Source organism: Saccopteryx leptura, chromosome 1, assembly GCF_036850995.1.
Source record: "Saccopteryx leptura isolate mSacLep1 chromosome 1, mSacLep1_pri_phased_curated, whole genome shotgun sequence".
NCBI classification, from domain to species: domain Eukaryota; kingdom Metazoa; phylum Chordata; class Mammalia; order Chiroptera; family Emballonuridae; genus Saccopteryx; species Saccopteryx leptura.
In genome coordinates this window covers 290,395,452-290,409,261 of record NC_089503.1, presented here as the reverse complement: position 1 = coordinate 290,409,261, position 13,810 = coordinate 290,395,452, and the positions used below count along the sequence as shown (strand labels likewise).

Genomic DNA, 13,810 nt, shown 5'->3' with positions numbered 1-13,810 from the left:
ACTCTCAGTAACAGCCCTCTGATTCTCATGAGGCTGAGCTGGGGGAAAGGGAGTACACACATGTGCAAAGCTGAGCATTGAGGTGTTGTATAAAAACAAATGGTTTTAGCAGCCCGCTCTTCTTCATCCTTTAGGCTCACAGCCTTTGTACTGCAGACTTTTGCCCAGGCTCGAGCCCACATCTTCATTGATGAAGCACACATTACCCAAGCCCTCACCTGGCTCTCTCAAAAGCAGAAGGACAATGGCTGTTTCAGAAGTTCTGGGTCACTGCTCAACAATGCCATTAAGGTGAAGTGTTGTGAGTACTTATCCTGATCCCATGATACATTGATATTAACATTACTCCAAGAGTGAGGAGAGAAAGAAGGCACAAAGAAATTGCAAAGATGAGGTCTTAGGTAATGAGGTAATGTGAGGCAGCATCCAGGAAGGAGTATTAAACCTGAAAACTATAAAAAAGAAAAAAATGGTGTTTTGCATGAGGGTATTACTTTGCTTGACAATTTGAATTAAAAAAAAAAACAAAACAGGAGACAATATACTGAAATTTAGAAGAATTAATCCAGTACAATTAATCATAATTCTCTGTTTCTCATTTACAGGGAGGAGTAGAAGATGAAGTGACCCTCTCTGTCTACGTCACTATTGCTCTTCTGGAGAGTGGTCTTCCCATCACTGTAAGACCCACCTCAATCCCATCCCCTACTGTGAAAACTATAGATCTGATTCTAGAATACCACCCTATAAAAGTCAAGTATCAACTTTCTTTTTTCTCAATGATGAGGCATTTCTCAGCTAGATTAACTCTTTGGTCAATCCATTAAGAGGAATTTATATTTGCCCAGTAATGCCCTTAAACTATGTATCAAAACTAATCCTAAAAACACAGGTTCTCTAGCTTTATTTATTGAGACCTTCCTATAAAGTTAAAATGTTCCTGAAATATAGTGGGTCTATGACTGACATCTGTCAAGTTATATTTAGCTCAGAACTCGCTCCATCCTCTACTTCCCTAGTTTGACACTGTCACCTCTTTGTCTTCACAGCAGCCTGTTGTTCAAAAGGCTCTACTCTGCCTGGAGTCCGCATGGAACACAGCAAAAGAGGGAGCCCGTGGGAGCCACAGCTACACCAAAGCATTGTTGGCCTATGCTTTTGCCCTGGTGGGAAATCAAGATAGGAGGAGAGAAATACTAAATTCTCTGGATGAAGAGGCTGTGAAAGAAGGTGAGAGCAATGGTTAAAAAAAATCCCTTCCACTTATACAGATTCTATAAGAGGAGGAACATATTCCTGCTGAAAGCAACAAGCTTTGTCTAAAATCCTTTAGTCAAGTCATATGTTGTGAGATCAGAACACCAGTTATAAAAATATCTTCTCTAGGATTGCAAATGTTATGCCATACAGACATAATGCTGCAGGTAAATTATGAAATTTTGTTTCTAGCTCCTGAGACCAACATATTCAACAAGCACATTATATATCTTTCTACCTAATAAGTACCCACATACTTGGATGAAAAACAGTACAACAAGAAGCAATACTAAAGAAGGCACAATAACATTTTCAAAGTGTTTTTATCTCTTTTTTGCAAGATAGATTATTATAAAGATCCTCTAAGATCAATAAGTAGGTTTATTTTTTATTTTTTTTATTACACTTTATATTCAATATTCTTCAAATTAGTTTTAATTGTAGTTGTAGTTGTACAGCATAGTATTTAGACAATCATATACTTTACAAAGTGGTTCCTCCCATAGTTCAAGTATTCACCTGGCATCATACATAGTTATTATAATATTGACTATATTTCTTATTATACTTATGGGGAAGTAAAATACTTCCAGGACCATTTGGGGGGGGGGGGTTGTTTGTTTGTTTGTTTTTGTTTTGTTTTTTGTTTTTTGGTGGAGGTTTTGGGGATTTTCTGGGTTTTTGTTTTGTTTTTTTGCTTTTGGGGTTTTTTTTGTTTTGGGGTGTTTTTCTGTTTTATTTGTTTGTTTTGCAGATGTAGTCCGTCCAGAACCATTTTGTGACTAACAATTTGCATTTCTTAATCCCTTCACTTTTTAGCACCCCCCCAACCCCCTTTAATCTAGCAATCATCAGGCTGTTTCTGTATTTATAACTCTGTTTCAATTTTGTTTGTTTTTTTGTTCTTTAGATTCCACATGTAAGTGAAATCATACGTCATTTGTCTTTTTATGAATGACTTATTTCACTTAGCATAATACCTTCTAGCTCCATCCACACTGTCACAAATGGTAAAATTGCATTCCTTTTCATGGCTAAGTAATATTCCATTGTACATTTGTACCACAGCTTTATTATCCACTTGTCTATTAATGGTCACTTGGGTTGTTTCCATATCTTGGCTATTGTAAATAATGCTTCAATGAACATAGGGGAGCATATATTCTTTCAAATTAGAGTTTTGGGTTTCTTCAGATATATACCCAAAAGGAATCGCTGGATCATTAGGCAGTTCCACTTTTTAATTTTTTGAGAATCATCTATACTGTTTTCCACAGTGGTGGCACCAATCTGCATTCCCACCAACAGTGCATAGGGCTCCCTTTTCTCCACATCCTTTCCAACATTTGTTTGTTGATTTGTTGATGGTAGCCATTCTGACAGGTGTGAGGTGATATGTTATTGTGGTTTTAACTTGAATTTCTCAGATGCTTAATAATGTTGGGCATCTTTTTATGTCTGTTGACCATCTGTATGTCCTCTTTGGAGAAGTGTGATAGGTAGGCTTCGTATCTAATTTATACTCCAATCTCCAGGAAATACCACAAACAATAAGAGAACTCTCTCTGTCATTTTTCTCTTCCGCCAAACCAATTAAAAAATATTTGAGATATTAGTAAGTGTATGTTATGTTTCTTCTTCCAACAACATTCTTCACCTTAGGCCCATAGCACTAAACCAGGTTCAGCATGGAAGGCGAGTTAGTGAGTTTTGAAGGCTTATGACAGAGAGGATCTTACTTCATCTCTATATTATTTTCAGCTCTATATGGTGTGAGTATGTATTCACTTATTATGTACTAATAGTTATAATTTTTTTTTCAATCCTTTTTCACACTTAAGACAACTCAGTCCACTGGGAGCGACCTCAAAAACCCAGGGTACTAGAGGGGTATTTTTATCAATTCCGTGCTCCCTCTGCTGAGGTGGAGATGACGTCCTATGTGCTTCTTGCTTATCTCACGGCCCAGCCCGCCCCCACCTCAGAGGACCTGGTTTCTGCATCACGCATTGTGAAATGGATCACGAAGCAACAGAATCCTTATGGGGGCTTCTCTTCAACCCAGGTTTGTGGTTCCCAAATAGTCTTCTCCTCCAGGTTCATTCGGCAGTTGGAGAGTTTGAAAATAAACAGTCACAAAGAAAAGAGAAGATAAATCATTTAATCCTGGAAGAACTATTTAGAAATATTTGAGAACAGTAGGAAAACAAAGGAAAAAACCTAAGACATTCTCCAAAAGCAATTTTCACTAAGCCCTATGTTATCCTATCAGTTTGGTTACTCAACCATAAACATCTTCCCTCTCTAAAGCTGTATTATATCATTAGTACACATTGCTCAATGGCCAAACTCTAAACTAAGGTTTCTGAATATTGATACTATATTATTATTTTGAGGGGCTGTCCTGGCCTTTGAAAAATGTTTAACAGCCTCCTGGTCTCTCCCCACTAGATGCCAGTAGCACCCCACTCCCAGTTGAGACAAGGCAAACTCAACCTTGATTAAGAATCAGTGTTCTACAAACTACATATTTACAATCCTACATGAAATTCTTCTGGGAGAACCAGAACATTTGTAATTAAGAGGAAAATGGCCACATAGAGCTCATTTTGATCTTCATAGAATGATTGACAAGTTTTATTTAACCACTCCAAGAAATTCGACCTCTCCATCCTAACTGCTCTGAGACCTCCCTTCCTACTCCCTTCACTGTTTGTAAGGTGAAACTCTTCAATTATTTTTTCCTACCACAATTTTAGAACTATCTTATTGAGTGTAAAAATGATTGTATTAACCATTCAGAGAATCTGAATTTTTCCTCTTACACATCTCCTTTCAATATTTGGGATGCACATAATAAAATTTGTTTTTCAGAAAAACTTAGGAAAGTACAACTTGTCTTATACTATACTTTATTTACAGGAAATTTCTCTCGCTCTTTCATCTAAATAACCATCTAGTAAATGACACCTTTTTTGTTTCAACTTTTTAATTTTAAACTTATCCTTTGAAATATATAGGAAAGGATACTACTGATAAGAAAAAGCAGGGAACAACTTCTGGTATAGAAATAGTCTTGTAGAACAACACCCAACACAAGCAAAATAAAATTGTGAAGCTAATTTGCATCAAAAGGCAGAGAAAAATGAAAAGCAATTAGCAGATGGATACTTTTAGGAGGAGAAAGTCAGTGTCCCCTGTGGTAGCTAACACAGACTTTTGAGGAAATTCCCAGCCACCAAAAATTTACTCTTTGGGTGTGGGCTTTCCACTCGTCTCTTCCAGGACACCGTGGTGGCTCTCCATGCCCTGTCTAGATATGGAGCAGCCACTTTCACCAGGTCTCGGAAAACTGCAGAGGTGACCATTCGTGATGCACAGACCTTTTCCACAAAATTCCAAGTGGACAACAACAACCTCCTGTTACTACAGCAGGTCTCATTGCCAGAGCTGCCTGGGGACTATACTGTAACAGTGACTGGGGGAAGATGTGTGTATCTTCAGGTAAGACTCTGGATTTATACTGAAAAATTCAACTTTAACTTCTCCTAGTGAAAGGGAAGCTCTGTCCTTTGCTTCCTGGACAAATAAAGGGCAAATGTGAAGAAGTTAAATGATGAAAAAGTGAGGTTTCCCAGGAAAAGGGAAAAACTGATGGTGTCATTGGTGTTCCACAGACATTCATGAAATATAATATCCTTCCAAAGAAGGAGGATTCCCCATTTCATTTGGAAGTACAAACTCTGCCCCAAATTTGTGATGGACCCAAAGCTCACACCAACTTCCAAATCTCACTGAACGTCAGGTAAGACATTCTGACTTAATCATCTAATCCTCAGTCTACTGGTACCATCAGTAATTAATAAAATGTTTGGAAGCTATGCTATTAGATAAATGTAATTTAAAATTAATATATCTACTGATGAAGTTAGTCTTTTATCATTATAAAATGATCCTTTTTCTCTAGCAAATTTTTTGTCTTAAAGTTTCAGTAATGCTTTAAAAACACTTGAAAGCAGGCCCTAGCCGGTTGGCTCAGTGGTAGAGCGTCGGCCTGGCGTGCAGAGGGCCCGGGTTCGATTCCCGGCCAGGGCACACAGGAGAAGCACCCATCTGCTTCTCCACCCCTCCCCCTCTCCTTCTTCTCTGTCTCTCTCTTCCCCTCCCGCAGCCGAGGCTCCATTGGAGCAAAGATGGCCTGGGCGCTGGGGATGGCTTCTTGGCCTCTGCCCCAGGCGCTAGAGTGGCTCTGGTCACAACAGAGCGACGCCTCGGAGGGGCAGAGCATCGCCCCCTGGTGGGCAGAGCATCGCCCCTGGTGGGCGTGCCGGGTGAATCCCGGTCGGGCGCATGCGGGAGTCTGTCTGACTGTCTCTCCCCGTTTCCAGCTTCAGAAAAATACAAAAAAAAAAAAAAAAAAGCACTTGAAAGCAAAGCCTAGTCAAATCTGTCAAATAAAAAAATGTGAATTTTTTAAATGTTCTAATCAATTCTTATTTTTTACTCTAATTTTCATTCAACTTATTCCTAAACAATACATTATTTTTCTCAAATAGTTTTACTTTAAGTTGATGTAAATCTTGTGTACTTCTGAATAATTATATTCTATATTATTTTTTAATCAAATAAATAAGTAATAAATGCTAATATTAAATACAAAGCATAAATTACATATAAAATAGCTTGACCGGGCGGTGGCGCGGTGGATAGAGCGTCAGACTGGGATGTGGAAGACCCAGGTTCAAGACCCTGAGGTATTCAGCTTGAGCGAGGGCTCATCTTGTTTGAGCAAAAGCTCACCAGCTTGAGCCCAAGGTCGCTGGCTCAAGCAAGGGGTTACTCGGTCTGCTGAAGGTCCGCGGGCAAGGCACGTATGAGAAAGCAATCAATGAACAATTAAGGTGCTGCAATGAGCAACAAAAAACTAATGATTGATGCTTCCCATCTCTCCGTTTCTGTCTTTCTGTCCCTGTCTATCCCTCTCTCTGACTCTCTCTCTGTCTTTGTAAAAAAAAAAAAAAAAAAATACATATAAACTATAGAAGTTGCCCTATCAGAAACCATCAAAAACTTTACAGGAGTCTTAAGAAAATATAACCCAATGATATTGCTTTGTATTTGATACTAATGGCATTACTATTATAAAACAAGCAGTATTTCAGACAATTAACTTAATTCTTAAATGTCGATTTAATCAAAGTATAAAGCATAAGAATCTATTCGACCTCACATTTTGGAACCACTCTTGGGAGATATGCGAGCAACTAAAAATATAAAAGTAAAGACATATTAAATGAGTAGTGTAAACTGAGTGTCCAAAAAGCAGATTACCAAAAATTCTGTTCCCACTCTCAAAGATTCTGTTTTGATAGTTTGGGAATGGGGTTGACATCTATAATTCTAATAAGCTGTAGCTCTGATGTACAGTCAGGGTTCTAAACATCAATATCATACATGTCCAGGAAACACAGATTTCTGTAAGTAATAATCTTAGGTAAAATGTCATGAAGACAGACAAGTTTGTGGTGGGTCTTGAGGAAAGCAAAGCCTAATTTCTTTTTTCTTTAATACTGCAGTTACAGAGGAAGCCGTCCTGTCTCCAATATGGTGATTGTTGATGTAAAAATGGTATCTGGTTTTATTCCCTTGAAACCAACAGTGAAAAAGGTAGGTGTTATTTAGGCTCAGTGGATCTCATACAAAAGGATGTTCTGCATCTTCAAACTGAGACCTTACCAATTATCAAAGACCTATCAATATTATCCTGTCTCAAAAACTATTTTTTCCCAAACCCAAGAAATCAAGTTTATTAAATAGTTATTTGGCTAAAAGCCAAGGGACCTGAGTGATACCAGAAAAATACATGGGGAGCCGCTCCTTTTAGGTCACCCCTGGTGTACTTTAGAACTTGAAGCATGTAGCTTAGAACTGGGCATGAAACAGTAAAATAACAAGCAAGAAAGACAGACTATGATTAAGTACCAAATTGACTAATATGCACAAGAAAACTTGGCAATGGTAAAAGTAATATGAGATAATATCATCAAAGATGCAAGCAGGTCTAATATGTCACTTGGATATTGAAACATAATGGATGTCTTGACCTGAAAGTACCTGGCTTCCATCTCTTGATACAAAGCCAAGTAATTTTTTCACAGTCAAGACATGACAACATTGAAGCCTGTTTGCAAAACATGAGTCCTTCCCCTCATCCATCTTTTGCATAGCTTTTGTACCTTGACTATTAAATCATGAAGATGAGTCATAAGCATCCTAGCCCTCACATTATTTAAAGAATAAACATTTGTACCTTACTACAGTCTGCTCTAGGTCTCAGTGTTCTCATATTTATTCTCTAACTTTTTGAGTTCTCTAATTTTCTTCAGCTTGAACTATCTAGCCAGGTGAGCAGGACGGAAGTGAGCAATAACCACGTCATCATTTATGTGGAAGAGGTGAGAGCTATGGCATTTGGGCTGAGGCTATACACATTGGTGGACTTTCTAAGTGAATCTCTTCACTAGAAGACAAGTAATATGAGGAAAGCAATAATTAGTAAAACCCTTCCAGAAAGTTATTTTAAAGAGAATAAAAGGTAAATCCTTTTTAAATCCATAGAATGTTCTGCTCTTTTTAAAATTCCGTTACAATTGGAATATGAGTATTTCTGTGATTTTTAGTAGAAAATAAACAGAATAAAATATTTATCATGTGTTTTATTTTAAAACCTACCAAAAGAATAAATATACCACTGTGATTGATCAATGATAGTGTTAACATTCTAATATATCACTATATAAAATAAAATGTAGATTTCCTGAATATCTTTAAATTCAACTATAAAGCAAGGAATGTTTTATCTAGCCACAAACCAAAAAATAGTTTGTTATTACAATTACAGACAGGACAAGAGCCAAGTATTTGCATTTTAAAAATCACTCACATAGACTCAGAGAGTTAATCTCTTACAGTGGATTACAAAATCATATGGAGTGTATCAGTTGTTAAGGAGGATATCTGGGAGATTTTGTTCACAGTAAAGAGTTCACAAGGTTGAATTTTAAACCCATCTTGACATCCACAAATGTTTGCTTACCTAAAAAACACAGGCGAATAAGAGTCAGAGAACAAAAAAACAAACAAACATGTTTTACAAAATAAAAATAATTACTTTATAATATTAAAAAAAATAATATGTTTTACTCAAGTAAAAATGAGGAGGGTTCCTAGCCTCTTTATTACTTTCACTTTTCCTTTTAGGTAACAGAGCAGACACTAAGCTTTTCCTTTACGGTTCTGCAAGACATCCCCGTAAGAGATCTGAAGCCAGCGATTGTTAAAGTCTATGATTACTATGAGACAGGTAAGTGAGTGAAAAATTAGACAAGGAAATAGTCTCAACCCAGAACCAAGAAATAGATTGCATTATGACAATAGATCCTGGTTTTAGACCATTCAGTCAATATTTTATCTATTTGTTTCTTTCCTCAAAGTTTCTATATGCTATAGAAACTGCCTACAAACAAAATTATCAATTAATATTTATTGAGTCAGAAACTTAAGAATTTAAAAAGAATAATATCTGGTGATTGCTCTCAAATAGCTTAGAGACACAGAGAACATAATATACATGGAAGGATAATAGAACAAAAAAATACAGTTAATGACAAATGAACTAAGGGATAAGAAGGTGAGGAAGTGAAAACAGCATAGAAGTCTAGGGTTAAGGTGAACAAATAGAAAAGAAAAAAGGACAACCTGAGAAAAAAAGATCTGAGTTGCATCATTACAGATAAGCACATCTTCTAAAGTAAATAGAAGTAGGAAGTCCTTTAGATCGAGCTATAATTTTAAATAAGAGATTCAGGAAGCAAAATGGACAAAGTGAGTAGAAGCAGAGAGTTATGGTAGAGAGCTTCGCAAGCTAATTCAATAATAGTCCTCTTACTAAGAACTTAAAATTGAATAGCTGCTATTGGATCCCTCTCCTCCACTACAGAGAGAGAAAATATCAATACTGTATTTCCCTATGTATAAAATGCTCCCATGTATAAGACGCACCTTAATTTTGGAGCCCGAAATTTGAAAAAAAATAATGTATTACATAAAGTTATTGAATGCAAGTTTTATTCATCATAAAATTCATACAACTCCTCATCATTGTCAAAACTCCCATCCATTAGCTTGTCCTCATCTGTGTCTGATGACGAATCAGTATCTTCAACAATGAGTGCAAAAACAAGCATGAAAAAGCAGAAAATGCAAGTAAAAAAAATCTAGTGTGTCCGTAAAGTCATGGTGCACTTTTGACCAGTCACAGGAAAGCAACAAAAGACGATAGAAATGTGAAATCTGTACCAAATAAAAGGAAAACTCTCCCAGTTTCATACCTATTCAGTGCAGTTTGATGTGGGCTCACACACAGATTTTTTAGGGCTCCTTAAGTAGCTATCCCATACAGCCTCTACAGACTTGTCACTGACTGATGGCCTACCAGAACGGGGTTTCTCCACCAAACTGCCGGTTTCCTTCAACTGCTTATCCCACCGAGTAATGTTATTCCTATGTGGTGGTGCTTCATTATAAACGCGCCAATATTCACGTTGCACTTTGGTCATGGATTCGAATTTAGCGAGCCACAGAACACACTGAACTTTCTTCTGTACCATCCACATCTGGACTGGCATGGCCGTGGGCTGCTCCGCTGTATACATAGTGTTATGTCATCATCTGTGCATGAACACATGCTGCCACATCATCCTACAGAAACGGGGAGGGTTTTCCTTTTATTTGGTGCAGATTTCACATTTCCATCATCTTTTGTTGCTTTCCTGTGACGGGTCAAAAGTGCACCATGACTTTATGGACACACTGTACAATGGCTGTATAAGATGCACCTAGTTTTAGACCCCAAATTTTTCAAAAGAAAGTGCGTATTTTACATGGGGGAATACGGTATGTTTACTATCCTGTTCAATTCTGGTTTATTTAAATGGAGTTTTAAAATCTTGATATGATATTCTTTATGTTAAAAGTAAAGTGAATAGGCCCTGGCTGGTTGGCTCAGTGGTAGAGCATCAGCCTGGCATGCAGGAGTTCCGGGTTCAATTCCTGTCCAGGGCACACAGGAGAAGCACCCATCTGCTTCTCCACCCCTCCACCTCTCCTTCCTCTCTCTCTCTTCCCCTCCCGCAGCCAAGGCTCCAGTGGAGCAAAGTTGGCCCAGGCACTGAGGATGGCTCTATGGCCTCTGCCTCAGGCGCTAGAATGGCTCTGGTTGCAACAGAGTGATGCCCTAGATGGGCAGAGCATCGCCCCCTGGTGGGCATGCCGGGTGAATCCTGGTCGGGCACATGAGGGAGTCTGTCTGGCTGCCTCCCTGTTTCCAACTTCAGAAAAAAAAAAAAGGTAAAGTAAATAGACTTAATATGGTCTCTGTTTCATAGATTTTTTTGTTTTTTTTTTCCCCCTTCACCTAATATTTCTCTCAGATGAGTCTGCTATTGCTGAGTACATCGCCCCCTGCAGCGGAGGTAAGAGGTCACAACCATGACCCATACATACCCCATTAACTCTGCTCCCAAAACATTCTCACAAATTTTTAAAAATTTGCAAGTCTTTTCGTAGCTCTGAGACAATTCATGTGGCACATTCTCATACAAAGAGAAAACTGGAGATGAGCACTTACTCTGCAGGTGGACTCTCTGATAAAGATATTTATTTCATCATCAGAAAAGTCAACAAGCTTTGTTTGTTTGTAAAACAACCATCAATAAATAGGCAACATTTCATATCACAGCGAATTGGTTTCCTTCATCCCAAGGATGAAGCTATTATCATTAGCTATTATCAATGATAGCTATTATCATTCTCCTGCCTAAGCTAACTCAACACATTTTTATGAAAGAAGTTTGATTGGAACAGAACCACACTCTATGGCTGCTATCATGAGATGAGTAGTTATGACGTAAACCATATGGCCTGCAAAACCGAAATATTTAGCATCTGACCTTTCACAGGAAAAGTTTGTTGACCCCTGCTTTAGCCCGCACTCACTGCCCAGCCTCAGCTGAGGAAGTGTTCCTGAGGAGATCCTACAACACTCTTACGTTTCTCTTCTCACCGCAGATGCAAAGCAAGGAAATGTTTGAGGACCATCTTTAAGCTGCATATTTTGCTGGATTCCCTGTCCTGTGCTTCTATCTAAAAGGAATTGAGCTGTTTATCTCTGTAAAATAGTCATCAAAAAAGCTTGTTGAATAAATATACATTTCTGGTCAAGCTATTATTTGTTCCATCATTTATTCATCAAACATTAATTACATGTTTACATAATGGTTATATTGTTTTAAATAATGTGAGCAGTTCACATTTGTAACATATCTTCTCGCATTTCAGTGTGAATAGGACATACAAAATAAAATAGACAATAACAGAAAATAATTTATGCTGAGAGACCTTGGGAGGGAAATCATTCAATGGTCTAGAAAGTTGGGGAGAAAGGTACTGATTAGTAACTAAGAAGGCATAAACATTTCTTGAGAGGAAAAAAGAAATATTGTCTTTGTTCCTAAGTTAAGACAACAAAAATGGACGTCAGAAGTTACTAAAATGATTAAAATTAAAGAATGTTTTGGAGACTAGCAACATTGTGCAGGGCTTACAGTCTAGACTAGGGGTCAGGAACCTATGGCTCATGAGCCAGATGTGGCTCTTTTGATGGCTGCATCTGGCTCACTGACAAATCTTTAATAAAAAAATAAAATTAAATTAAAAATATAAAACATTCTCATGTATTACAATCCATTTATTTCCTACCGCTCATGTTCATAGTTGTGGTGGCTGGAGCCAATCACAGCTGTCCTCCAGGACAACACCAAATTTTTATTGGATAACATGTAACGTAAACAGGTCGTTGTATGGCTCTCACAGAATTACATTTTAAAATATATGGTGTTCATGGATCTCTCAGCCAAAAAGGTTACCGACCCCTAGTCTAGATACTGGAGCCAGACTGTCTAGATTTGGATCCTAATTCCATCCCTGCCTCACCAGCAGAGTGAGAATGTAGTTACTCAGACTTTTTACTTCAGCTTTCTTACAAAGAAATAGGAATAATAATCCAGACCTATCTCAAAGTATTGTTGAAGATCAGCTGTTCTCATGGAAACAGGGAAAGAGAATAGCTGAATCAGGCAATGGCTCTTAAAGTTTCAACTCTGATGGTGTTATATCATGTCCATTTTCAATTTTATTGGCTAAAGCAAGTCACATGACTAAGCCTGACTTCAATTACAAGGTGGGAGCAGGCTGACTCTTCCCACAGGGAAACACACAAGCCATGTAACAATGTAAAGAAATATATAGTTCTTGTACAAGAACAACAATAAATAATCAAGAAAAATAGTACAATCCCACATAGAGATGAAGTATAGATATAAATCTAAACAATTGTCTCAGCAGCTTTTATTAAGTAGTTCATCTTTGGCACTCTAATTTGAAAGGGTACCTTTATCGCCTCCTCCAGCATATACTATATTCTGACATGGTTTGGTGGGCATCTCTGGAATGCCTCATCTGTTTCTTTGGTCTCTCTGTGTATTGATGTCCCAGGATCAAATTTTCAATTATCAAGACTTCATAATGTGTTTTAATATCTCATAGGACTAGTTTCCATTTACTGAGTATATTTTTCTGAGTTTTCTTAGCTATGTCATTATTTATTTTTTACATGAACTTTAGAATCAGCTTCACTATTTAAAACAAACGTGAGATCTTTTATTGGAATCTCATCAAATGTGTGCATTAACATAGGGAAGATAGTCAGCTTTTTAAGGTGTTTCTCCCTATCCAAGAACAAAGGATATTTTGTGTTTTTATTTTTAATTTTCATTTTTTCAACTCTTTTTATCTGTGTTTCAGTGTTAAAGTTCTTTTTTCACATAGAATATATACATTTCTTGCACTCTTTCCTTTCACTAGTTCCTTGTAGTCTTATTGAAAATGTATATGTAGAAGATGACGTCAGAGTAATGGCGGGGTAGGAAGCGATACCGATAAATCTCCCCCAAAACTCAACAAGATCTTCAACCAGAAACAGAAAAACCTATACTTGGAGCCTCCAGATGCTTCGCAATACACCCGAAGGTATGGTCGAGTGAAAAATTGGCTAAATATATAACCAAACCCTGAAGGAAATAGGGAGAAAGAAATGCTCCGCCTTCCTCACTAACCTAAACAGGGCGGCTTTCTCTGGTAACTGTGAATATAGAAACTGAGGCGGGCAAAGGGGGTGAATACATCCAGGCCGCGGCACAAACGGCTGAACCAGGCTGTGTCACGGAGATCCAAGCCGAGGAAAAACTGATCCTGTAGCAAACCAGGCAATACAAGCTAACACTCGCGCCAAACCCAACAAAGAAAGACAAGCGGGGCAGCCATTTTACCCGATCTCCTGGTCGGTGCGCAGTTATTAGGCGAGAGATTTCTTCCTAAGCCCCGGGAGTGGGTGCCCGTGTTACCCCACAGAGAGGCAGAGTCAGAGGCCTTTCTG

At 37.9% G+C, this 13,810-nt stretch overlaps 1 protein-coding gene across 3 annotated transcripts in view; it reads left to right on the top strand.

Moving 5' to 3' along the window:
* LOC136385002 (pregnancy zone protein-like) overlaps window positions 1-11,538 on the top strand; it is a 55,008-nt gene extending 43,470 nt beyond the window's left edge. The window contains exons 26-36 of one of the 3 annotated variants that reach the window (XM_066355749.1): window positions 135-291; window positions 606-680; window positions 1,053-1,230; window positions 3,099-3,322; window positions 4,543-4,761; window positions 4,935-5,062; window positions 6,834-6,924; window positions 7,644-7,712; window positions 8,518-8,620; window positions 10,749-10,790; window positions 11,386-11,538. In XM_066355749.1, the coding sequence (XP_066211846.1) occupies window positions 135-291; window positions 606-680; window positions 1,053-1,230; window positions 3,099-3,322; window positions 4,543-4,761; window positions 4,935-5,062; window positions 6,834-6,924; window positions 7,644-7,712; window positions 8,518-8,620; window positions 10,749-10,790; window positions 11,386-11,408 (1,309 nt within the window). In that variant the 3' untranslated portion in view covers window positions 11,409-11,538. Of the gene's footprint in view, window positions 1-134; window positions 292-605; window positions 753-1,049; window positions 1,231-3,098; window positions 3,323-4,542; window positions 4,762-4,934; window positions 5,063-6,833; window positions 6,925-7,643; window positions 7,713-8,517; window positions 8,621-10,748; window positions 10,791-11,385 lie in introns of all 3 variants that reach the window. The other 2 variants (XM_066355740.1, XM_066355731.1) reach the window with 2 other exon arrangements.
* Window positions 11,539-13,810: the final 2,272 nt, after the last annotated feature.